Genomic DNA, 24,498 nt, shown 5'->3' with positions numbered 1-24,498 from the left:
CGTGGATAGTTCTCTGAAGACATCCACGCAGTGTGCAGTGGCAGTCCAAAAAGCAAACAGGATGTTAGGAATCATTAAAAAAGGGATAGAGAATAAGACGGAGAATATCTTATTGCCCTTATATAAATCCATGGTACACCCACATCTTGAATACTGCGTACAGATGTGGTTGCCTCATCTCAAAAAAGATATACTGGTATTAGGAAAGGTTCAGAGAAGGGAAACTAAAATGATTAGGGGTTTGAAATGGGTCCCATATGAGAGACTAAAGGGACCAAGACTTTTCAGCTTGGAAAAAAGGAGACTAAGGTGGGATATGACAGAGGTCTATAAAATCATGAGTGGTGTGGAGAAAGTGAATAAGGAAAAGTGATTTACTTGTTTCCATAATATAAGAACTAGGGGCCACCAAATGAAATTTATGGGCAGCAGGTTTAAAACAAATAAAAGGAAGTTCTTCTTCACACAGTGCACAGTCAACCTGTGGAACTCCTTGCCTGAGGACGTTGTGAAGGCTAGGTCTATAACAGGGTTTAAAAGAGAACGAGATAAATTCATGGAGGTTAAGTCCATTAATGGCTAATAGCCAGTCTGGGTAAGGAATGGTGTCCCCAGCCTCTGTTTGTCAGAGGGTGGAGATGGATGGCAGGAGAGACATCGCTTGATCACTGTTCGATTCACTCCCTCTGGGGCATCTGGTATTGGCCACTGGGCTGGATGGACCTTTGGCGTAACCCAGTATGGTCGTTCTTATGTTATGTTAGTCCAGTAACGACCCACAGTAACGAGCCTGGCTTATCTGTGTTGGCCCTTCCCATGCAATCTCCTTTGCAGCAGCTTCCCTGCTCCTTTCCACTCCCCAGCGACTTCATGCGTGGAATAATGAAAGAGCATTTCCTTCTCAAAACCCCCACTGCTATTGCACACACAAAGAAACTGAAAAAAACCCAGGGAAATCATTTAACGGGGGGCAAATGGTGGGATCAAACTGGGAGGGGAGAAATCGAGTCGACTTGTCCGTGAAAGCACAGACGTCTGGCCCATCAAAGGTCTTTGAATGGCTGCTACGTGTTCTGAGTTCCCTCCCCCGCTGTTGAGTGGAAGAGACCATTTGAGGGGAGAGGGGGGTCGGGAATAGGTCGATGTTGGCAGGCTGTTCTGCAGACGGCATCTCGCCTCAAGTGGTTTTCTTGAAGCTCAACCCGATGCCTCAGCATGTCCGGCTGGTTCCTCTTCACCCGCAGCATCTCTTCCTGCGTGGCCCGCACATGCTCCTGGCCTGCTCCCCAAGTCCATGTCCAGGTTTTTAGACACTGAAATCCTCCAGGCTCTGAGCTCCATCCCCGCTGTCCCGGAGGTGTTCATTATCTCGCTGAACATGAACGTGTTCTCTTTTTCCATCGTCTCACCCGCGAAAGCCTCTCTGCCCGTGTGGAGGCTGGGCTGAAGGCCTTTCCACTGTGAGGTGTGCAAAATGCAAGGCAGCCCCAAGAGAACACTTTCCCTCCCCTTAATGCTGCTGGAAGTAATTGCCCTAGACTCGCAGATTTATAGGTAGCAGGTTTAAAGCAAACAAAAGGAAGTTTTCCTTCATGCAGCACACGGTCAACCTGTGGAACTCCTTGCCAGAGGCGGTTGTGAAGACCAGGACTTTAACAGTGTTCAAGAAAGAACTAGATACATTCCTGGAGGTTAGGTCCATCAATGGCTATTAGCCAGGATGTATAGGGATGGTGTCCCTGGCTTCTATCAGAGTCTGGGAATGGGTGAGGGGAGAGGGATTGCTTGCTTGCAGATTCTGAGTTCCCTTCCTCCCAACCACCAGCATGTCAGGGAAACTGTGGCGGAGGGACCCACAAATCACCATGGGTGGAGGGAGTCATGTTTTATTGTTTGTAGTCTGAGCACTTGTACTGAAAACTGCCCCCGTCTCGCTTAGGTGCCCCTACGTGATATGTCTTCTGAGGGGGACAGGTGGCAAGCAAGCAGATGTTGCAGGCATGTGGCACACACCTGTCCTTATGCTGTGTGTCGCAATGGGGCCAGATGAGTTAATACTGGAGTGACTTGGGAAAGTGCCCTCCAGGGGTGGAAGAAACAAGGCAGCCCTCCCTAGAAACCTTCCACAAGGAGCTCCAGGGAAGATTTCCAGACCATCCCTGGGCGTGCCCACACAGCCTTTTCTGTGGGGCACCCTCTGTGTGGCCACCGGGAGGCAGATATGCATGACACCTCACTTAAACATCAAGCCGAAGTGCCTACAGTTGATTGGAATTGCACACTCACCAGAGGTGTTTTCCCCATCTTGCTTGGCCACCATGTTCTCCGGGGACTGCCTGGGCTCCAGAGTTAAAATAGTGCCTGGTTCTCAGGGAGAACGGATCCCCCTGCTCGCCTGCCTCCCACTCTCCTCCTCCTCTTCCTTGCCCAGAATGTCCTCCTCCTTGGTGCCTGAGGATTCACATTCCTGGGGGTGTCCACACTGGGCTTAGGGGGAGTGGTGGAGTCACTGCTGAAAACCACGTGCAGCTCATTGTAGAAGCAACATGTCTACGGTCCGGCCCTCCAATGTGTGTGTGTGATGGTGGTGGGGAGGAGACACAAAGGGGGCAACTCCCTGGGAGCCCAGTGGTTCAAGAAGGCCTGGGCTTCCTGGCCATGACTGAGCCTTGGGTCCTTTAAATCACCGCCGGAGTGCCGCACGCTGGGCTCCAGGCAGCACTGAGGGCTGGGGGAGGGGAGAGGTATGCCATGCTCTGGGCAGAGCTGAGGGCTGGCTGCCCCAACCCCACCCCTTCCGCGTGAGGCCCTGCCCCTTCTGTGTGAAGCCCCGCCCCTTCTGGGAGTACAGAGCCTCTCCCCTTACTTTGCCCAGGGGCCGGTGAGGCTGTCAACTCCCCGGTCTGTTCACCTCCCCCGTTTTCTGATACGCCTGCCAAAGGTCTTTGATTTTCACATAGGACTGCTGCGTGCCTTGGCTGTAGCCCCTGCTGTCTACACTTCTACAGCTGGATCTGAGCTGTGTTTGCACAGACTCTTCCCTCCACTGCCCAGTAAGATCCACCACCTCCTGGGAACTCCAGCAGGGAGCACGTCTGGGTTGTTGAGTTGCCATGCGCAGTTGAGTTCTCCACGCTGATCAAACAGGAAATAGGAATTCAAAAGTTCCCCGGGGCTTTCACGGGGAACAGGCTGTTTCCTGCGTCCAGTGCTATGGAGTTGAAAACCATCTCCAGAGCGGTCACAGCAGAGCATTGTGGGACACCTTGTGGAGGCCAATTCGATCAGCTTACACAGCACTTGCGTCTACACTGCCTCTCTGTTGACTCCTCAACAGCGAATGAAGTGCTGTGTCTCTCATGGAGGTGAAGTAAGTAAGTCAGCATTGCAGGTGAGGTAGGCCAGCGGAAGGGACCTGGTAGCGTAGACGCATGCATTGTTAGGTTGGCATAAGGTGGCAAGGTTGTAGGGTAGACCAGGCCTCAATTTCTTTCCCTCTTTTTTTGGAAGTTAGCTGACTATATACGTGGCTTGTGCTAACTAGGGTTCATTATTTCCCACAAACAAAATACCCTGGAATCCTAGGCTGTGTCCAGACTCAGGGGTTTTTTCGGGAAAAGTAGCCTTTTTCCGAAAAAACTTCCCCTGCGTCCAGACTCAAGCCGCGTTCTTTCGAAATTAAATCGAAAGAACGCGGCTTTTCTTTCGATGGCGGTAAACCTCATTTCACGAGGAAGAACGCCTTCTTTCGAAAGTTCCTATTTCGAAAGAAGGCGTTCTTCAATGTAAATAGGGCTTCTTCAAAAGAGAGCATCCAGACTCACTGGATGCTTTCTTTCGAAAAAGCAAGCCGCTTTTTCGAAAGTTCCGTGTGCAGTCTAGACGCTCTCTTTCGAAAGAGGCTCTTTCGAAAGTATCTTTTCGAAAGAGCCTCTTTCGAAAGAGGCTTGCAGTCTAGACATAGCCCTAGAGAGTTCGTTGTGACACAAATAGCTACAGACCGACAAAACTCAAGCTGGGAATGATATGCCAAAGTCCTGGAAGCAAAAAAAAAAAAAAAAAAAATCCCCTATGTCTTTGCACATAAGAATGGCCAGACTGGGTCAGACCAAAGGTCCATCTAGCCCAGTGTCTTGTCTGCTGTCAGTGGCCAATGACAGATGCTCGAGAGGGAATGGACAGACGAGGGAATCATCAAGTGATCCCTCCGTTGTCACCCGCTCCCAGCCTCTGACAAACAGGCTATGGCTACACTGCCATTTTTTGGTGGAAGAGGATATGCAAATCATGCTCTCATTTGCATATCTTCTTCTGATTCTTTGCTGATAAAAAGCCACGTGAAGAGGGGGCTATTTGTCGGGGGGGGGAACCCCTTTTTTGCAAAATCCCTTATTCCTCAAAAATCAAGGTTTACAGGATCTTGCGGAAAAGGTTTTTTTTTTCCCAACAAATGGCTACGTGGGGCTTTTTATCGGCAAAACGTCTTCCGCAAAAAGAATCGGAAGAAGATATGCAAATGGGAGCGTGATTTGCATAGCCTCTCCCACAAAAAAACCAGCAGTGTAGCTGTAGCCTACAGAGGCTAAGGACACTAACCCTACCCATCCTGGCTGATAGCCATTGATGGACCTAACCTCCATGCATTTATCTCGCTCTTTTTTTGGCACGGCCTTTGCAAAGCTATCGTTCCAGCAGACAGCTCGGTACTGACGGAGAAGCTGCAGTTTGTAAGTCACTCAAAGGAGGGGGAACATTTCAGAGGATGCATTTAGTAGCCAGGCTCTCACAGGTGGGCAATTTAGAAGACGATTCTAGCATATTGGCCGCTGATCTGACCTGCCAAAAACTTGACCTCTCTCTTCACAAAGATAACAATCAACAGCTCACGCGCCCCAAGAGGCCTGCACTTCCGGCTGAAGATACTGTAAACAGCCTCATCAATATAGCAAGCGCCGCTGTGTTTCAGAATAACCCAGAGGCTGTCTGAGAAAGGTGTTTGAGTAGCCGCAGTCTCATTCCCCATGGGCCCCCTCCATCTCTTGGGAGGAGGAGGAACAATGAAATGGTTAACAGCGCTAGCAACTCAATAGTAATAGCAGGGCTCCGGGAATTAATGCCTCATCAAGCCACACTTGCTTGTGGGCCGGGATGAAAGCCAGTGCAAGGTGTGATTTCTCTCGGCTGGGATTATTATTATTTTTCAATGAAAGCTTAAACTTGGGAGAAAACCACAAAACCGCCTGCACCGAGCTCCCCACAGCCTCTACCCCAGAGACAGTGAATGGAGATTGCCTATCTCCTAGAACTGGAAGGGACCTTGAAAGGTCATCAAGTCCAGTCCCCTGTCTTCGCAGCAGGACCAAGTACCATCCCTTGTACAATAGAACAAATGAAGAATCTTTTCCAGTGAGGACTCTCTACTTTCTTCTGCTAAGAATTCCTTCCGCCTCTTAAGAGCATGGATTTGTACATTTTCAGGGAGAGGCCTCACCTCAGGGGTACAAAGCCGACATAAATTCATTTACACGCTCTCCATGCGGTGGTGCCGAACCGTGATTTGGTACCCAAGTAGTGGTGCCGTTGCCGCAGCTGTTACTTGAAACACTTCTGCACAGGCAAAATTGCCGCGTCGTGACCATGTTTGTAGCAGTGCATGCTGGGAAAATCTGCCCTTGGAACGGCATATAGCCCTGGTCTACGCTAGGGCAGGGGTGGCCAACCCATTAAACAAAGAGAGCCGAAAGAGTGGCGGAAAAAATACGAAGAGCTGCACCAGAATTTTTTTTCAGCAATTTTTGTTGAGGAAAAAAAAGGAAGAGCTCCCCACCAGCCCTCCAAAGTTGAGCGCAAAAAAAAAAAAAAGGGACATCGGGCTTCCGTCAGCCGCCACCATCTTGGTGACACCATTTTGAAACACCACGCCGGACAGCTCCTCTCCCTGAGGAGCACAGGGAGCTGGAGGTCAGGGGGACTTTGCGAGCTGCACTTTAAGGGGGGGGAAGAGTCGCATGCGGCTCACAAGCCACGGGCTGGCCACCCCTGCACTAGGGAGTTATTTCAAAATAACCCCCCTGATTCCGAAATAAGAAGCTGAGCAAGGCCATTATTGCAAACTAATGGTCTGGATATTTTAAAATCTCTTGCTTTCCTTGGGGAATAACACTTCCTTCACAATAGTTATTTCGAAATAATGGTCGTGTGGACGCTATTTTGAAATAACTACCCCTCAGAGTAATTACTCCTCAGTGCTTCTTAGAGCTCTAAGTCAACGTAGCGCGTCCACATTAACGGAGGAACTGCCTTGCACTAATTTCGAGGCTCCTCCATAGTGAGGACACGCTATTTCGATTTTGTTATTTGGGGAGTTATCATTTTGAATGTCGTTCTTTTGAAATACTTTCCTGCTGCAGACATGCCCGTAATGCCCAGAGGATATACAGAAAAAGGCACCAGACTAGGGCTTCAGCGGAGAAAAAACAACAACGGGTTTGTAAGCATGTTTGAACGCTGCTTGCAAGGGTCACAAATCGTTTCTGGAGCCACTAGCTGGCAGACTAGGGAGTCGCCTGTGAGCCTAGGCAAACTAGGGAGTCGCCTAGGGCATCGCCAGCCCGGGCGCCCGATGATGTTATCACGGCCATTGACGGCCGTGCAGGCGGGGGCGCCTGCTAGCTGGTTACAAATCTTTAGGGTGGTCAGAATCTTAACCCCCCCACCACCACAGTTTCAACTTTTCTTACAGCTCCCACATCTCCGCAGACCAGCGGACGTAAATCTTCCAGGTCTCCGTAAGCCTGTGAAAACGTTGGCAATGGTGAGACAGCGGGTGTGCTGGGCAGCTGCCTACCACGCCGGCGCGTTGTTGTCTTGGGCTCCCCGCCTGTTTGCGTTGACCTGTTCACTTTCTGGCCATAAAATGATGCGCTCTGGGGGGGGGGGGGGGCTGCTGCTTTGCGCTGGGATTGAGCAGGAGCCCTGTGGAGTAGAGTTACCAGGTAGTCATAAAAAAAATACGAGACACGCTTCATGGGGGGAGGAGGGAGGGACTAGCTGGGAGTGGAGCGGTGCTGGCCGGGGGGGGGGAGGGGTGGAAGCAGAGCTAATGGGGGGGGCAACGGGGCTGACCGGGGGAGATGGGGGGCTGATGGGAAGCAGGGCTGTTCGTTGGGGGGGGAGTGGCCAACGGGGATGGAGCTGGTCGGGGAAGCTCAGGAGGAGGAGTAGGGGAGAACTGGCCAGTGGAAGCAGGGCTGGCAGGGGGTGCAGCGGGGCTGGCCAGGGAAGATCCAGAGCAGGAACCGGCCAGTGGGAGGCAGAGCTGGTGGCGGGGGAGGGGACGACTGGCCGGGGAAGACCTGGAGGAGAAGTCGGGGAGAATCAACCAACCGGCCAGCTAGGAGGGGGCGGGGGAGCGAATCAGCCGGCGGGTCGCAGGACTGACCCGGGCTGTGCAGATCTCAGGGCACTCCCGTCTCACACGAGTCAGTCCGGCTGCGGCTCCACCATGCGCTTGACCCGCGCGCAGGAGCACGGACCAGGCTGCCCCTCCACCTCCTCACACGCAACCAGGGCTCCCAGCACCGATCACGCCGCGCCTCCCAGTCACTCCCCACTCCCCCGCCAGGCTTCCATTGGGCGCCCAGCCAGAAAACCAGGAAATACCGGACATTGCACCTGTCCGGTATTATCTGGATTTTTTTTACCGGGCAGAAGGCCCAAAAACCGGACTGTCCAGTAGAAAACTGGACACCTGGCAACCCTACGGTGGAGAGGCCTAGTCACTCTTGCAATATCAATAATAAAATAGAGCAAAATGTGCACAGGAAAGGAAGAAGGGCCGCACCACTTAACCCGGACAGCCAACACAGCAAACGCTGCTCCGGAAAGGCTATGCCGGTCTACACATGGCATACGACGGATCTCCAGAGTGCTACAGCCCACGGCCCCAGCAAAGGAAGTGACATTTACTCTGCCGCTCCTGTTCTACTAACATGAACCTTTTGGGTTTCAGGGACTAGCCAGAGAGGAATTTGCTCTTGTCCCTGCTTTTTTAAATGGTTATTATTTGCCAGGAAGAACTTTCTGGGCCCTCCGTCCCACGGGTGCCACAGGACTACTTGTTATTTGAGGGGAATGTTCCTTAAGGAGCAATTCAGTCAGATTTTCCAGTTGTAGCAGGGCTGTAAACATACCCTCCTCCAAGGTTATTTGTGCCCATTTTCCTTCTGTTGCAGCGGTGTGAGCATAGAAATGTCTGGCTAAAAGAGGCCTTGAGAGATCCATCTAATCTCGGCCCCCATTCTTAAAAACCTTCAGCGACCGGGACTCCACAACCTCCTTGGAAGCCTATTCCAGAACACATTGCTAGCCTTACAGTGAGCAAGCTTTTCCTAATCTCTCATCTAAATCGCCCTTGTTGCAGTTCATGCTGATTACGTCTGGTCCCACTTTCAGAGGATGCGGAGAACAATTGATCACCATCCTCTTTATAACGGTCCTTAAAATCATAGAATCCCAGGGCTGGAAGAGACCTCAGGAGGTCATCCAGTCCAGCCCCCTGCCCAAAGCAACTTGAAAACCTCTAAGGATGGAGATTCCACCCCCTTCCTAGAAAACCCATCCCAGGGCTTCACCTGCCTCCTAGGGAAATAGTTTTTCCTAATATCCAACCTAGATCTCCCCCACTGCAACTTGAGACCATTGCTCCTTGTTCTGTCACTCCTGAGAACAGCCTCTCTTCACCCTCTTTGGAGAAGATTTCTCAGATCATCCCAAGTTTTCTTATCTCAAGATTAAACATGCCCCATTTTTAGGTTTTCCAGCTCTTTTATAATTATGATTCTCCTCTAGGCACTCTCTTAATTTGTCCATATCCTTCTTGAAGTGTGGGGTCCAGACCCGAATGCAGTCAAGTACCAAGCAGCAGAAAGCACTTAGTTCTGATGTCTCAGGGTATGTCTACACTAGAAAGTTAGTTCGAACTAACAGACGTTAGTTCGAACTAACTTTCCTATGCGCTACACTAGCGCTCCGCTAGTTCGAATTTGAATCGAACTAGCGGAGCGCTTAGTTCGAACTAGGTAAACCTCATTTTACGAGGACTAACGCCTAGTTCGAACTAGCTAGTTCGAACTAAGGGCTGTGTAGCCCTTTAGTTCGAACTAGTGGGAGGCTAGCCCTCCCCAGGTTTCCCTGGTGGCCACTCTGGCCAACACCAGGGAAACTCTATGCCCCCCTCCCGGCCCCGGACCCCTTAAAGGGGCACGGGCTGGCTACGGTGCCCGTGCCAGGTGCAAGCCTGCCAGCACCCAGCTAGCAGACCCTGCACCTGGCACGGCACAGAGCCACCCACCCGATGCCCCCCAGCCCACCCCCTCTTGCCGGGACCAGGCTGGCGGCTCCCGGGAGCTTGCCCTGGACCGCAAGAGGCGGGCACCTTCCTGGGCTAGTGCGGACATCGTGGACCTCGTCCACGATCTCCGCACTAGGCACAGGAAAGTGGCCGTCTAGGGCAGGAGAGCTGCCAGCCTGGCCACCCAGGACCAGGTGTGAATGAAAATCAAGGGGGTCCACTGAGACCCCCGACACTGAGCCCTGAGCTTACAATGGCCGTCCTGGGTCAGACCAAAGGTCCATCTAGCCCAGTAGCCTGTCTGCCCACAGCGGCCAACCCTAGGGACCCTGGAGGGGATGGACCGAAGACAATGACCAAGCCATTTGTCTCGTGCCATCCCTCTCCAGCCTTCCACAAACTTTGGGCAGGGACACCACTCCTACCCTCTGGCTAATAGGACTCCATGGACCCAACCTCCATGACTTGATCTCACTTCCCTTTAAACTCTGTTCTAGTTCTAGCCTTCACAGCCTCCTGCAGCAAGGAGTTCCACAGGTTAACTATTTGCTTTGTCAAGAACAACTTTCTCTTACTAGTTTCAAGCCTGCTACCCATTCCTTTCCTTTGGTGTCCTCTAGTCCTTCTTTATGGGAACTCAGGAAGAACTTTTCTGAATGCACCCTCTCCACCCAACCCCTGCTTTTACAGACCTCTATCCTGTCCCCCCTCCGTCTCCTCTTTTCTAAGCTGAACAGTCCCAGTCTCTGTAGCCTCTCTTCATCTGGGACCTGTTCCCAACCCCTGATCATGTTAGTTGCCCTCCCCTCTCCCAGCCTTTCTCTTCCCCTCTCCCACCTCCTTTTCCCAGTCTCCCCCAGTTTTTTTCAATAAAGACAGAGTCAATGTTGGAAGAAACGTTATCTTTATTTTGTACATCAAGAAGAAGGGGGGCTAGGGAAGGGCAAGTGGAAGGAGGTGAGGGAGGAATGGGGTACGAGCCCCCGATGGGGAGGACTGGGCTGGCTCTGCGGGCTTCTGGGGGTGGAAGCTCTCCTGCAGCCCCCCAATTACTCCCTCTCCCCAGATGGCAGCCTGCGGCAAGTGCAGCCGGGCTGATGGCCGAGTGGTGTGATGTGCCCAGTGTGGGCACTCAGGGCACTCCAAGCCAGAACTTCTTTGCAAGCGGGGCACCCCTTAGAACTGTGTGTCCGGGGTGGGGGTCGGGACCCTTTAAGCGCAGCCCTCGGCTAGCCTGAGACAGTATCTCCATGCTCTAAGTCCTCCTTTTATGCCCTGCCGGCACTGCTTCCGGCCATCCTTAAGCCCTGTTCAGAGTCCACTCAATGTGGACTTACTAGTTCGAACTAGCAAAACGCTAGTTCGAACTAGTTTTTAGTTCTAGATGCGTTAGTTCGAACTAGCTTAGTTCGAATTAACTAATTCGAACTAAGTTAGTTCGAACTAGCGCTGTAGTGTAGACGTACCCTCACATATGATGCTCCTGTTAATGCACATTTTCCCATTACATCCCATTGATTCATATTCCATTTGTGATCCACAGTAACCCCAAATCCTTTTCGGCACCACCACCACATAGCCCCCAGTTTGTAGTCGTGTGTTTGATTTTTTTCGTATCTTGCACTGATTTGACTGAATTTCATCTTCCGGATTCCAAACCAGTTCTCCAGTTTACCAAGGCCGTATTGAATGTTAATCATGTCTTTCAAAGTGCTTGCAACTCCTCCCAGCTTAGTGTCAGATGCAAATTTTGGAATTATATTTCTCCCCTCCCCCTGCCCGCCCTCCCCCACTCCATTATCTAAGTCATGAATGAAGGTGTCATCTGCAACTTTCAGAAGTATATTCACCATGAATGAAAATACTGAATAGTTCCAAATCCAGAACAGGCCCTTGTATGACCTCCCTAGATACATCTTCCCAGTTCGGCAGTAAACCATTGATAACGACTCTTTGAGCGTGGTCATTCAGCCAGCTTTGCAGCTGCCTGTCCTAATTTGTGTAGGAGAAGGTCCCATGGGACTGGGTCAAAATCCTTATTACAATCAAGACGTATCGTGTCTACAGCTTCCCTCATTCCCCAGAGCCCTTGCTAATAAGGAATTTAGATTGGTTTGATATAATTTCTTCTTGACAAATCCATGAGCGATAGTCCTTATAACCCTCTGATCCTCTAGGTCAGGGGTCTCAAACTCATGGCCCATGGCTATCTATGGCCTCAAACTCATGGCCCATGGCTATCTATGGCCCAAGCAGCTCTGGCCAACATGTGGCTGCCGGCATATGAGTCCCTGCTGCCCTGGAGGTGTGTGTGCATGTGTGTACCCTTCCCCAAGCCCAGGCCCTGCTCCACCTCTGCTCCCAAGCCCCATCCCTTGGCCCCCAGGTTCACTGGAGGCCTGGGGGGCCTGGCACAGGATGGCAGCAGGAGTTAGGCCCTCTCTACACTAACCACGGTGGCGGGAGCCATGGGGGAAATGGAACGATACAGAAGCCTCTGCTCCGCTCCCTTCCGCTGCCATCGCCCAGGCTAGCCTAGTCGCTCTGCTTCCCTGTGGTTCCCGCCACCCCAGTGAATGCAGGGGGCCCAGCCCCTGCTGCTAGCCCCCACCCGTCCAGGGCCCCACCTGAGCAGCCACCCCGAGCCATCCTATGGACGGGATGGCTTTACAACCACCTCCCCCAAGCCACCGGGGCGTGCCGGCAGTGACTCGGAGGGAGCAGCTGGAAGCAGGTGGTAGCGGAGGGGACCCCCAAGGGGTTTTCAATCGCCTGGGGCCAACAGGTGGTGCTGAGAAATGTGCAGCGGAGGGGGGACCTGGAGAGGCACTTCCTCCCAGACCTCTACGGGGGGTGGGGAGGCCCTGCTAGGGGGAGGGTTTGAGGACTGGCACTGACCCTAAGGTAGACTGAGTTTGAGACCCCTACTCCAGGTGCTAACGAACTGACTGATTCAGAATTTGTTCCCGTATCTTTTCAGCTGTTGAAGCTAGGCTGGCCCGACGTGGCTCGCAACAGTGGTCGTCGGCAGGCGGAATTGAACCTGCGACCTTAGAAGACACACTTCTGCTAAGAACAGCAAGAGACTGAGGCAACCGCTATAGCCGTGTCGACACCAGGAGATTATTTCCAATGGACTAACTTCGACTTCTGGGCACCCGAATTTACAAATTCGAATTTCCGTGTCCTCGCGACGAGGAAAAAAAAAATCGACTGTAGCCTGAGGCAGGCTCTGTTAATGCGGACAGGCTACCTCGGACTCAGAGCCCCAGGAAGCACTCTGGGGAGCCGTAGGACATCTCCTGGAGGCGAATTAATTCTAATTAGCGGCATTGGAGCATCCACGCTAACCATGGGCGTGCAGTAGGCTAGGCAGGGGGAGGCATGGCCTTCCCAAACCCCATGCATGGCCCTGCCCATGCTCCGCCCCCAGAGCACCTGCTCCCAGCACCTGCCCTCCCTGGTGTTCCGGGGCCATGGAGGCTGGGCTGAGCAGCATCCTCCCTCCCTAGTGCTGGGGCATGCACACGCTCACTCCTTCTGCGCTCTGTGGTGAAGGGGCGGGGCTTCAGCAGTGGCGGGGCGGGGCTGTAGGTGAGGCGGGGGTCCTGCCTCCCCCAGCTCTAGTTGCTCCGCCTGCCCATGACACTCATGTTATTTCGGACTTACAAGTCTGGGTATAGCATTCCTCTTCATGAAAAGCAGGAGCACAGCGTTTGAATTCCACTGCTCCTTATTCTGGAATCCCAGGCTTGGTGGCGTGGCCACATCCCTTACAAATTTGACCTTGCAGAGGGGGCGGCGGGTTATTTCAGACTAAGGGCCTAGTGTAGACCAGGCCTACAGGAAACTAGGGTTGCCAGGTGTCCGGTTTTCTACCGGACAATCCAGTATTTGCACCGTTGGTCCGGTAGAAAAATTCAGAAAATACCAGACATGTGCAATGTGCAATGTGCAATGTTCGGTATTTTCTGAATTCCCGGCTGGGCGCCGGACGGAAGCCTGGTGGGGGCGGGGGAGCGACTGGGACGCGGGGCTGTGATTGGTGCTGGGAGCCCTGTGGTCGTGTGCAAAAGTGGGGCAGGAGTGTGAAGAGTGGCCGGGACTCCCAGCCACTCCCCCTGCCTGGCTTCTGCATGTGACCAGGGGCTCCCAGTGCCAATCGTGGCCCCGCCCCCCCAGCTGGGAGTCTCTGGTTGTGAGCAGAAGCCGGGCGGGGGGAGTGACCCCCAGCCTCTCCTCCGCCCCCACCACCGCCCCCGCCCGGCTTCGGCTTGCAACTAAAGGGAGTGTCTGCCAGGGGTGCAGCCTGCAGGACTCCAGCTGTAGCCAGTGGCTGCACGCCCCCCCCCCCCTCCCACCAGGTCTGCTTCCTGCCCCCCTTCCTCCAGCCCCCCCCGTCCAGCTCCGTGGCCCCCGACACCTCCCCAGCTCTGCTTCCCGCCCCCCCTTTCCTCCCGGCTAGCCCCGCCCCGTCTCCCCCGCCCATGATCAAGTGTGTCTGTTTTTTTGGCAGGATCTAACTGGCAACCCTAACTGGAACAGAATCCTGGTTTCAGTCCAGCATTTGAAACCAGCCCTTGTCCCAACACTCAACAAACTCTTTTCCCGCCAGATGGCGGACGCTTAGCAACATACCTGGAGAGTGTCCACCCCCAGTCAGCTTCCTCCAAATAGCTGCACCCCTGCTTCCAGTTCTGTACAACCACCTGCCCCACCCGCCCCAGCTCACCTTCCCACCCCACCTTCCCACACTGAAGACCACGCCTCCAATGTTCCTAAGAAAAACCTCTGCTGCGATTGTTTTTTTCTGCCAAAGCAGGAAGATCTGATCATCCCATCGCCTGTCTTTTCTCACTTGCTTTCCCAGTTTATCGAACAAGTCTAGACACCCCGGCAACAGATCTGCGTTAGGCCTTCCCTGTTGCAATAGCCCCCGTAGGTCTGCACCGTACTGGTACAACGTGCGAAATGTTAAAGAAAAAACGGCCAAGGAGGAGGAGGCCAGGAGGACACACAACAAACTCCAAACCCACCATAAATCCACAAAAAGACGTTCCCTGGGAGCCATGGGTCCAAATCTAGAGGTTTGCTGAAACATGCATGTTCAGAGCTCTGGCAAGCCAGGCATCCCTCAGTCCAAAGGGCCCAGGGGGTTAAGGCTCCGATACGCCATGAGGTGCTGTCCTGGGCAGGTGGTTGGGCTGTACACACCTCTGACAAAGACGTGATCTCTCCCGTCACCTTTACACGTTGGCCACACTTGGGTAGCTTGTCACCCAATTTTGAGGATCTCTCCATTCCAGCAGGGTTCCAAGAGCTGGCTTGAATGAATGCAGAATGAACACAAGCCACAGCTCTCTTTTGTAGATACACCGTCGAGCATTAGGCCTTGATGACGTTGGCACAGGGACCCCTTACTTAGAAGCAGCCTGGATCACCACCGGAGGTCACTCTTGTTGCACAGAGTTGCTGTACCTGTTAATCCCTCCCTTATATACATCCCTGGTTCTATAACTTCCACTCCAATTCATCTGATGAAGTGGGTTTTACCCACGAAAGCTTATGCCCTAATACACCTGTTAGTCCCTAAAGCTATGTCTACACTACGGCCGTGTCCAGACTCAGGGGTTTTTTCGGGAAAAGTAGCCTTTTCCCGAAAAAACTTCCCCTGCGTCCAGACTCAAGCCGCGTTCTTTCGAAATTATTTCGAAAGAACGCGGCTTTTCTTTCGATGGCGGTAAACCTCGTTTCACGAGGAAGAACGCCTTCTTTCGAAAGTTCCTCTTTCGAAGGAAGGCGTTCTTCAATGTAAAGAGGCCGTCTTCGAAAGAGAGCATCCAGACTTGCTGGGTGCTCTCTTTCGAAAAAGCGGATTTCTCTTTCGAAAGATCCGCCTGCAGTCTAGACGCGAACTTTTGAAAGAGGCTCTTTCGAAAGAAGCCTGCAGTCTAGACATAGCCTACCAGGTGATTTATTTCGAAATAACAACTCCCCAAATAACTATTTTGAAATAAGCTTATTCTTCTTCACAGGCAAGAGTTATTATTTCAAAACAACAAGCCCGTTATTTCAAAACAACAGGCTTGGGAGCGTGGACACTCGCCTTGTCATTTCGAAAATAAGGGGTATGTCTACACGGCGGAGCTATTTCGGGATACTGGAAGCCTCCCCAAAAAGCTACTCCTCATCTAGTGAAGCAGCCTGTCATTTCAAAACAGATTTGAAAATAACAGAAGGCTTATCCTGTTCCACGAGAGTTAAGGGGAATTTTGGAATAGCACATTATTTCAAAATTTGGTGCTGTAAAATGTATTTCAAAATAGCTTATTTTGTCAATCGAAATAAGCTACACCATTTGCATAGTGCAAATTGCACAGCATATTTCGAGTTAAGGGTGTTGTGTAGACACACTCAAGGGGAATGATTTCAAAATAACTCCCCAGTGCAGACATGCCCTAAGGTGCTACTGGATTCCTTGTTGTTTTTGCAGATGCAGATTAACATAAAAGGTGATTTTAGTGTAATTTAAAATACCTTCCTACCAGCCCTATGACACACAGGCAGGACTTCTTATGCGGCAGTACTGGGGCGGAGGCAGGAGGTAGCTCCTGGATCGACACTGCTTTGGAAGGGAAGTTTCCTTTGGTCCACACCTGTTTTCAACATTCCAAGAGCCTGTGACCATTTCATTCACGCCAGCCCCTGGGAACTCAAAAGTGCAGCACAAGTGACTCAAGTGGATTCATAAGTAGGGTTGCAGGTGTCTGGTATTGACCTGGACAGCCCGGTATTTGCATGTAAAATGTCCAGTCTTTTCTATTTTTCTCAGACAGACGGCCACTTGGTCCACGTCTGGCAGGGATGGGGAGCGGGGAAAAAAGGGGATTTAAAGGCATAGCGCATCTCTTTTTGCATGTGCATTTTTTTCCCCTCAACAACTTTGGTCCTCCCCCCCCCCCTTTTTTTTTGTTCAACCAATTTTTTTCCTGCCATGTTCGGTATTTTTTGTGAAAGTATCTGGCAGCCATAAGAAGCAATGTGAACTGTGACAGCTTCTGCCTTTACTCTCAAGTGTCCAGCCCCTTGCTACTATACTCCCGCTCAAAGCAGGTCTACGTTACCACAGCACTTTCAACAGGGGGAGGGATAGCTCAGTGATTTGAGCATTAGCCTGCTAAATCCAGTGTTGTGAGTTCAAGCTGGGGGAGCTGGGGGGGGGACCTTGACCTTTAGGGATCTGGGGCAAATTTATCAGGGATCATATGTGGTCCTGCTGTGAGGGCAGGAGACTGGACTCAATGACCTCTTAGGGTCCCTTTCATCTCTATGAGATGATATATCCCCCTATCTTATATAATAGCATGGAACCCCTCTCTGCGCCGGCACCTCCCTCATCACCACTGCCCACACGGGGAAATAGTGGGGAATTTTAGGTAATGCAGATGGGGAGGGAGTGAAAATCAGCGTCACGTCTCTGAAGAGCTCAGGACGGGAGCAGAACTAGGGTGGGACTCAAAAATCAAACCGTTGAACGTGTCACTAGCGCCGTCCAGAGACCGCAAAGACCACAGCCACAAGCTACCTGCCCACTGCCAGAAAAAAGGCCTTTGAGATAATACAGGCCTGGCTAGCGTTTTATCGTTATTTCGTACAAGCATATCCTGGGCCTTTGGAAGCAGGGAGACGAGTACCGGCTGCGAATGCTGGTGCCCAAAAGCCTCTGTCCGACTGTGGCTGCAAAACGCTTCGGCTGTGCCAGAGCCGAATGGACAAATCCGTTCCCCGCTGCACTGCAGAAGGGGTGCCACAGACCCAGAGCCTCAGCCGGCGTTAAAGGAGAGAGGACAGCTGGCTGACTGCTAGGATAGGAGGCCTGGCCCATCCCCTGGTGGAAGCCCCTAGCCTGGACCATGCGCCCCAGAAATCCAGCAGAGGGAACGAATAACCCTGAGAAACCTGCCGCCGCACGAGACTGAGGAGGGGCTCCCAGGTGCCCAGGGAGAGTCCGACAATAGCCCCCAGGTGAAAATTCAGCCATAGCCACGGCGGAGCTGAGATTTGGGGGTCTCAGCACGTTGCCCAGAGAGCTTGTGCCTATTTGGGTATTTTTAAGCGCGCACCAGGGCCCGCTGCCTGTCCGGAGTTGCTGCCGACTTACCTCAGAGCCCCACAGCGCGAAGGGCAGCAGACCTCAGCCCTGCACAGCCGGGGGGGGGGGATCTGCTGCGAGGTGGAGGAATCAAACACAGGGGGGCAAGGCCAGACCGCAGCTCTGAGGCATGCCGCCCTGCTGCAGTGGTATTAAGTCAGGGGGCATGTACCCACAGACCCAGGCCTGCCAACAGGAGGGGGACAAAGAGGGCAACTACCCCGGGGCCCAGCGACTCTAAAGAGCCCGAGGCTCCCAGACGCCACTGCTCCAGCAGCACCCAGAGCCCTTTAAACGGACGCTGGCGCACTGTGGAACGTGCTTCAGGCGGCTCTAAGGACTGAGGGTGAGCCATGCTGCCACAGTCCCGCCCCCTTCTTCTCAAGGCTCCGCCCCTTCCAGGAGCACAGAGTGGGCCCCCTCCACCTTGTCCAAGGCCCTGCATCGGCTTCCCTGCACAGAACTCTTCCAGGGGGCACAACTCCACTCATCTCTGGCTGTTGGCTTAGTTTTACCACCGGCTACATGAAAAGCACTCGCCAAGTCGGCACACGCTCAGTACAGACAACGATGTGTTTCTACCCCAGCGGGTAGGGTCTGCATATGACACGCCAGCAGGTCTCAACCCCGGGCCAATCAGCCCACTGCTGGGCTACCGCTGTGGGCTAAAGGCCACCAGGCTGCAAGCTTCAGGGTTGGGGCTCCTAGCTGGCCCTAGGGTTGGGCCCTGTACGCTCTGGGGGGCCCGGGGCAGCTGTGGAGCTGGGGCCCAGGACTCCTGATTGGTCCCACAGGGTGATGCAGCCGGGGCTGGGAGTCCGGGGTATTGACAAGCCCCAGAGTCAGGGAGCCGAGGCTTCTGCCTGATCTGCCAACCCCTGTTGCGAGGTCCCTGTGTCGGCAGGTCAGCCATGTGGCTGGGTCCATGGTTGCCGTTCAGCCCCAGAGACTAGTCAGCCACCCGACCCTGTGAGCTCCAGGGATACCGCCTGGCCCTCCAAAGCTGGGGTCCAGGGCAATTGTGGGGGTGGGGCTGCCGGCTGGCCCTGCAGAGTGAGGGTTTGGAGGTGAGGGCCCTGCCCCCAGCCCCTGCGGCCCAGGTGACACATTGTGGGCTGCATACGTGGCCCACGAGGCTAAATATGTTGAGAACCCCGACTACCTGCTGCAACGTCCATGTATATTCCAATGGATTTTGATCATCCTACGTGAAACCCGGGGCAGTGAGCAATTGTGTGCTGGGATGCTTGCGTTCTGAGGTCTGCTTTTGTAAGCAAGGAGCTTTAAAGTGGGGTGGAAGGTGGGGGCCCAGCAGACAAATCAGACTCCGGAAAGGGGTGCAGGAGTCTGCTGAGGTTGGGAGCCACGGCCCTACGGGGCTCAGGGAGGGCGCGAAGAGGGGGAGGGGGAAAGCACTTGTAATCAGTCAAGCCCTGTGCCCTGAACCAGAGCCGTCAGTCCGCCTCACTGACCCAGTTCTCCACCCTCACTGCCCGTCTCTCAGAACGTGCAAGAAATTTGCACCCATCCTCTTTGCCCCCAGACCACCAGGCATGCTTCCAAGGCCACGTCTACACCAGGATTTCCAAGTGACTTTGTTTGACGTAAGAAAGCCCGATTTCATCAATTCGCCCCCCTTGCTTCGGGGAAGAATGAAATGTAGCTCAAGGCAGGTTCTGTTAATGTGGATGAGCTGCCTCAGACTCCGAGCCTCAGGAAGCTGCAGAAGGCCTCCTGGAGGCCAATGAGTTCAAATTAGTGGCCCCAGAGCATCCACACGAATGTTATTTTGGACTCATCAGTTTGGAATTTGCATTATTCCTGCTGCAAAGCAGGAGTACAGAGTTCGAATTCCGCAGCCCGTTATTCTGAAATATTTTAGTCACTTAAATGACATCTGTTATCAACACTTGCCTCATCTTACTCCATAGCACTTACAACACTTTCAGACCAGGGACATACAAATGAATATTTACCCCACCCCCGAGTTCCCAGTGGTTCTTATAACAGAAAAGGAGTCAGCACAGACAACTAAGGAAAATGCAAAAACTTTTCTCCAGGGAACCCTTTGTGTCTGTGAATCCTGAGGACATGTCTACACTAGGAAGTTATTTTGAAATAACTGAATTCGAAAGAATAACTCCCAACATAACTAGCTTGAAATAAGCTTATTCCTTGAGGAAAGCAGGAGTACAGATTTCAAAGTAACCAGCCTGTTACTTCGAAATAACGGGCGGGGTCATGTGGACGCTTCACTTATTTCGAAATAACCCTCCGTATTTTGAATGAATAACTCCCTAGTGTAGACCAGGGCTGAGTCACATTTATGAAAGCTTTGACTGAAAACTAGTTCCACAGTCATCTCCTGCTACTGTCACATCTCATTCTAACATGCTCCAATTCAGACAGAGAATAATAAGGGAAAGTTATGACTATGAGGCCTAAAATTCCAGAGTCTGCTAAAAATGACAGTCATATGCGCCAAGACTGGTGTTTTATACCAGTGTGATGTGGAAATTGGGCCCAACTTACTGCTATAAAAACCTCCTGAATTTAGTTAATTGTAGAACCAAGTTAAGTGATCCCACTTTAATTTTTTATTGTATGCGCCACTGGACGCTTGGCACAAAACCCATTTTATATTTACAAGTTGGTTCCTTCCTGTGGTATTTTTAACTGCAGGAACCTTTAACAAACAACAACAACAAAGCCCCATTTCTCAAGTGCGCGAGGTGAAGGCAGGAAATACGTCAAATAGTTTCAAAGTTTCACTTTTTAATATTATTCAGATTTCCCCCTGCACTGTTCAAAGCTGTGTCTGTAAGCTAAGAAGTGTCTAAACTGGCTACAAAAAAAGTTAGCAGAAAGCGTCACATAGGCAGAGACTAGATAATAATGGATTAGCAAACTCGTTAGCAAACCACTTGAAGAAACACCGGTTAGTACAGAGCTTCACAGGGAAATTCCTCAGAAAAATTCACACTTAAATCCTCAGTCTGACGTTTGTTTTTTTCATTCACAAATTTACGGCATTTTAGATCAGCTGAAGCACTAGTTCACCCCACACTTACGATCTACAGGAAGAAGACCCGGGCAGTTAAAACGCAAGCACAAACTCATCTAGGGCTCCTGCTGGATGCTGACTAGGTTCGGTGAGCGGAATTTAAAGTCCTAGCAGTGCGACAGTTTCCGGGAGGACTGTGCCCACAGAAAGAGCATCTCACTATTGGACAAAGAAATACAGGGATTTTTGTTGTAGCTGGTCATTGCTCACAATGCATCTGGTCTGTAAATAACTGGCAAGCTCAGGATTTCTCTTCAGTTTGGCACTGGAAGTTGGATCGCATGAAAGACAAAGTGGTGGGGAAGGCAAACTCTGGAGGTACGATGCAAGCAGCTTCCCAGAACTCTGCCAATGACCCTAACTATGATTTATAAGGCCCACAATTTCCTTGGCAGGAAACACCTCCCCCCAGTCCACCAGCTCCTTTCCCCCAAAATCTCCTGTTTTCCCAGCACCAAACAGTCAATAATAAAAAAAAAACAATTGCGTCTTTTCATCCAAAGACGACAGAGCACTTTACAAACACAAGTTGCCCGGCTAAATTGGATCTGTTTTATCCCCATCAAGGGGAGTTGGTGTGGCAGTTACATCATGTGGCCAAGGATCGAAAGCCCTGGGGTCCATCCGTTCCTCCCTGTGCGACCTGGAACAAGTCACCGAGACGCTCCATGCCTCAGCAGGGGGATTGCAATACAGACCTCACAGAGGTTCATTCACCACCGTCGTTAAAGTGCTCTGAGATCCTGGGACAGCAGGTTACTCCAGAGGTGCAAAGGTTTAACATGGATTATCAATTTGCAAGTGGGGAGGTTGGGCAGAGAGAGTGAATTGGCTTGTCCAATCGGCTAAGCCAGCGACAAGAGCTGGGAAACAGCATCCAGAGATTTCTGCCAGCCTGGCACTGTCAGCGTCAGGCAGCTCTCCGCAACTTTTCACCCAACGTATGCCCAGGCAGAGAACTAGAACGTCTTTGCTATATCTTTTGTGGTTTGCATTGCTAGCTAACGATGTTTTCTCTCTGCCCATAGCTCTGGGATCTCGACACGGTCTCCTCTTTCCCTTCTAATCAGTTTTACAAATTACTCACTGCAGGGCATGCTAGTACTTAGGAACACACAGCACAAGAGGTTAGTGCAGCTCTTTCAATTTGCACAGTTTCACATATAAAACTACTGTCACCAACCAGAAGGCCAGAACTGAAACTCCACCAAAATCCAAATCTGAGCCTGCGTCTTTTTCATCCCCCGCCACATTTTTTGAGATTTAAAAGAACCTCTTTCATAATCGGAATGGATGAAGGATATTTATATAGATGAGCTGAAGGAAATCCACCTCTTTTCCCCCTTGTAGCATGAACAAGACAAGTATTCTAAACCTGGCCTGGCCTCCAGATGAAATGTGCTGTCCACGCAGTCTACATCCCTGAACATCGCCTGACCAAAAAGTTCCCTCATTTTGGTTTGAATAGAATTGAACACATGATTTTTAAAAAATAGAAGCTTTTTTTTTTTTTTTTTTTGCATTCAACAGATACATTTTTAAAACAGCAGGAGTGTATTTTCTTGTTGTGGTAGAATTAGGGGAAAGATGCCTTCTCCAATTACAAACATTTCATAATACATGGTAAAGTACCAATAATATACCAGGTGCCTTTTAAGACACAAGAATACTTCTTCCGCTAATAAGGAAATTCTACATTTTAACTCTTAAAATGTTGGCTGCACTTAAAAAACAGTTGCAATTTAAATTAATTGGGCTCAGAGGGATTTGATCATTGCCCTTCAAAGCTGAAGCCAAAAGGCAAACCAGTTTAGACATCAAAACAGAACACACTGGGTAGAGACGCAGAGACATTCCCAGACAGCCTCCTCCACGCTAGCTGGCTTTTCTGAAGTCGCAGCAAAGCATTTTTGTGGCCCAAACTGAAGGCAACCTTCCCTTGTTTATTTAAGAAATCCTCAGTTTGGCAACTAACAAAGATAAGGGACAAATTAACACAAAATTCCCGCAAACTGCCTGCAGACACTGTCAATGGGCCAAAGGCCAAGTTCCATTCATAAGCACATACCCGGCATAATAGTGTGATTCATAATCCTGGACTTATACAAGAGGTTGGCCAGGCTGAGGAATGTATTGCTTGTTGGGAAGGAGGAGGACAGGCGAAGGGAGAAGAGGGCAAACGCCAGCGGCACACAGAGGAGAGACACACCACAAAGAGAGAGCAAAGGGCGCCTACCTTCCGTCAGCCACGTCTCCTGAAACTGGCTCAGGTCCTGGAAAAGGTCTGGAAGGAAAGCGAAAGGGGCCGTCACCGGAGGATGCTCCAGGGCAGGTGATGCGGGAATGGAAAGACACACAAACACTGCAGGGCAGTGGGGGAGTGGAGCAGAGGGAAGGGAGGGGCTGATCTCTACACCCCTCCCTCCCCACGAGCCCTGACCCTCCCCCCCCCCGTGCCCCCACCCATCACTGTCCCTCCCCCCAGCGCTGCTGCCTTTACCTTCCGAGTCCTGAGGGGGTGCTAAGCCTGGGTCCATGGGTCGCCGGGTGCCCATCAGAGCTCGGCCGCTGAGGGTCTCATTTCCGGGCGGTTTCTGGAGAGAAGCACAAACCAGCTTGGGGAAGTCACGCCGGGACGGGGCCCCCTCTTCCCGGGGCTGGGCGCTGCCCGCAGCCTGGCTCCGCGCTCTACTCACGTGCGGCCAAGTGAAGGGCACTTGCTGGTCCAAGTACCCGTTCATCCTCCCGGCCAGGCGTGAATCCTCGCGGGCATGGGGCAGCCGGCTCCGCGCAGCGACCTGCAGGGACACGGAGCCTGCTTCAGCGGGGCTGGGGGGGAACCAGGGCGCGCCCCTTGGAGACTCGGCTGCACCTGCTTAACCCTCCCCCCGCTGCATCTCCCTCCCCCCCCCCCCCCGTTCACACGCCGCTGGGGCTTGTCCTAGCTGCAGGAGCGGGGCTCGAACCTTCCACCCTCCCCCCTCGCGCCCTTCCTAAGGCGTCCCTGGGGGCAGGGGACCGGCCGCTGCCCCCTCACTGCTCCCCAGCCGCAACGCCGGGTCTAGTGCGCAACCAGGCGCCCGCCGTTCGCGCTGCATTTGGCCAAACTTGTGCGAAGAGGCGGGGTAATGCCTCGCTCCCCCCTCCCCAGGGGTTATCCCCCCCCTTCCTCCCCGGCGCTCCTGCCCTGTTCCCCCGGTCTCTCACCTGCGCCCGGGCTGCCGGAGCGGCTCAGCCCCGAGGGCTGTGCGTGCTGAGCTTCTCCCAGGGAAAGGGCTCGCTTTGCTGGCGGCTCAGACAGTTGTGAGCCCGGGGGGAGCCTCCCATTGGTGCATTTCCTCCTTCCCAGGCTCAGCTTTCTTGCTTCTTTGTTTCATTGACTTTGTGAATGAAGCCCCAGGCTGGGACACGCCCGCCAATCACAGTTCGGCGTGGCCCTCACCCAGAGCAGAAAGGGGCGCGGCCACGGCTTCCAGGCCCAATCAGATCGCGTCACTCTGGGATTCATTCACGGCTGGGGCTCCCATTCATAAAAAAACGCCCAAAGTTCATTCATAAAGGTCTGCCAGGGACTGGGAGCCGGCGCTTGTGCTGAGCCGAGTGTGCGTATGGTCCGGCTTGTGCACGGCGCACACCATGAAATTCCACCCAGGTTTAACCACGCCCAGGCCTGCCAAATCTCGCTCACGGGGGGAGTAAGCATCTGCACTACTGTTGTGAAGGGTGGGGTTTTTTAAAGTTTCAGTGAGACTCTGAAAAGATCACACACTTCGAATCTCCTTCTGTCCCGTCGGATCAGCCACACAACCCTGGCTTCCCACACCCAAGGTCTTTGCCTAGCGCCAATACAAGAAAACACCATTGCAGGCCCTGCATTTGCACAGAAATAAGTGCCTGCATGTACAGCCACGTGTGTGCAAATCGGGTGTT

The 24,498-nt window shown here is 52.4% G+C and overlaps 1 protein-coding gene across 6 annotated transcripts in view; it reads right to left on the bottom strand.

Annotated features, from left to right (window-relative positions):
* ETV4 (ETS variant transcription factor 4) overlaps positions 1 to 24,151 on the bottom strand; it is a 63,460-nt gene extending 39,309 nt beyond the window's left edge. Inside the window, exons 1-4 of one of the 6 annotated variants that reach the window (XM_075911131.1) lie at positions 23,776 to 24,128; positions 23,265 to 23,366; positions 23,069 to 23,162; positions 22,805 to 22,852 (exon numbers count right to left, since the gene is read on the bottom strand). In XM_075911131.1, coding sequence (XP_075767246.1) covers positions 22,805 to 22,852; positions 23,069 to 23,162; positions 23,265 to 23,309 — 187 coding nt within the window. In that variant the 5' untranslated portion in view covers positions 23,310 to 23,366; positions 23,776 to 24,128. Of the gene's footprint in view, positions 1 to 22,804; positions 22,853 to 23,068; positions 23,367 to 23,775 lie in introns of all 6 variants that reach the window. The other 5 variants (XM_075911130.1, XM_075911129.1, XM_075911128.1 and 2 more) reach the window with 5 other exon arrangements.
* Between the last annotated feature and the right edge of the window lie 347 nt (positions 24,152 to 24,498).

Source organism: Pelodiscus sinensis, chromosome 29 (genome assembly GCF_049634645.1).
Source record: "Pelodiscus sinensis isolate JC-2024 chromosome 29, ASM4963464v1, whole genome shotgun sequence".
Taxonomy (NCBI): Eukaryota; Metazoa; Chordata; order Testudines; family Trionychidae; genus Pelodiscus; species Pelodiscus sinensis.
The sequence above is the reverse complement of the archived record's forward strand: the minus strand, read 5'-3'. Positions and strand labels throughout refer to the sequence as shown.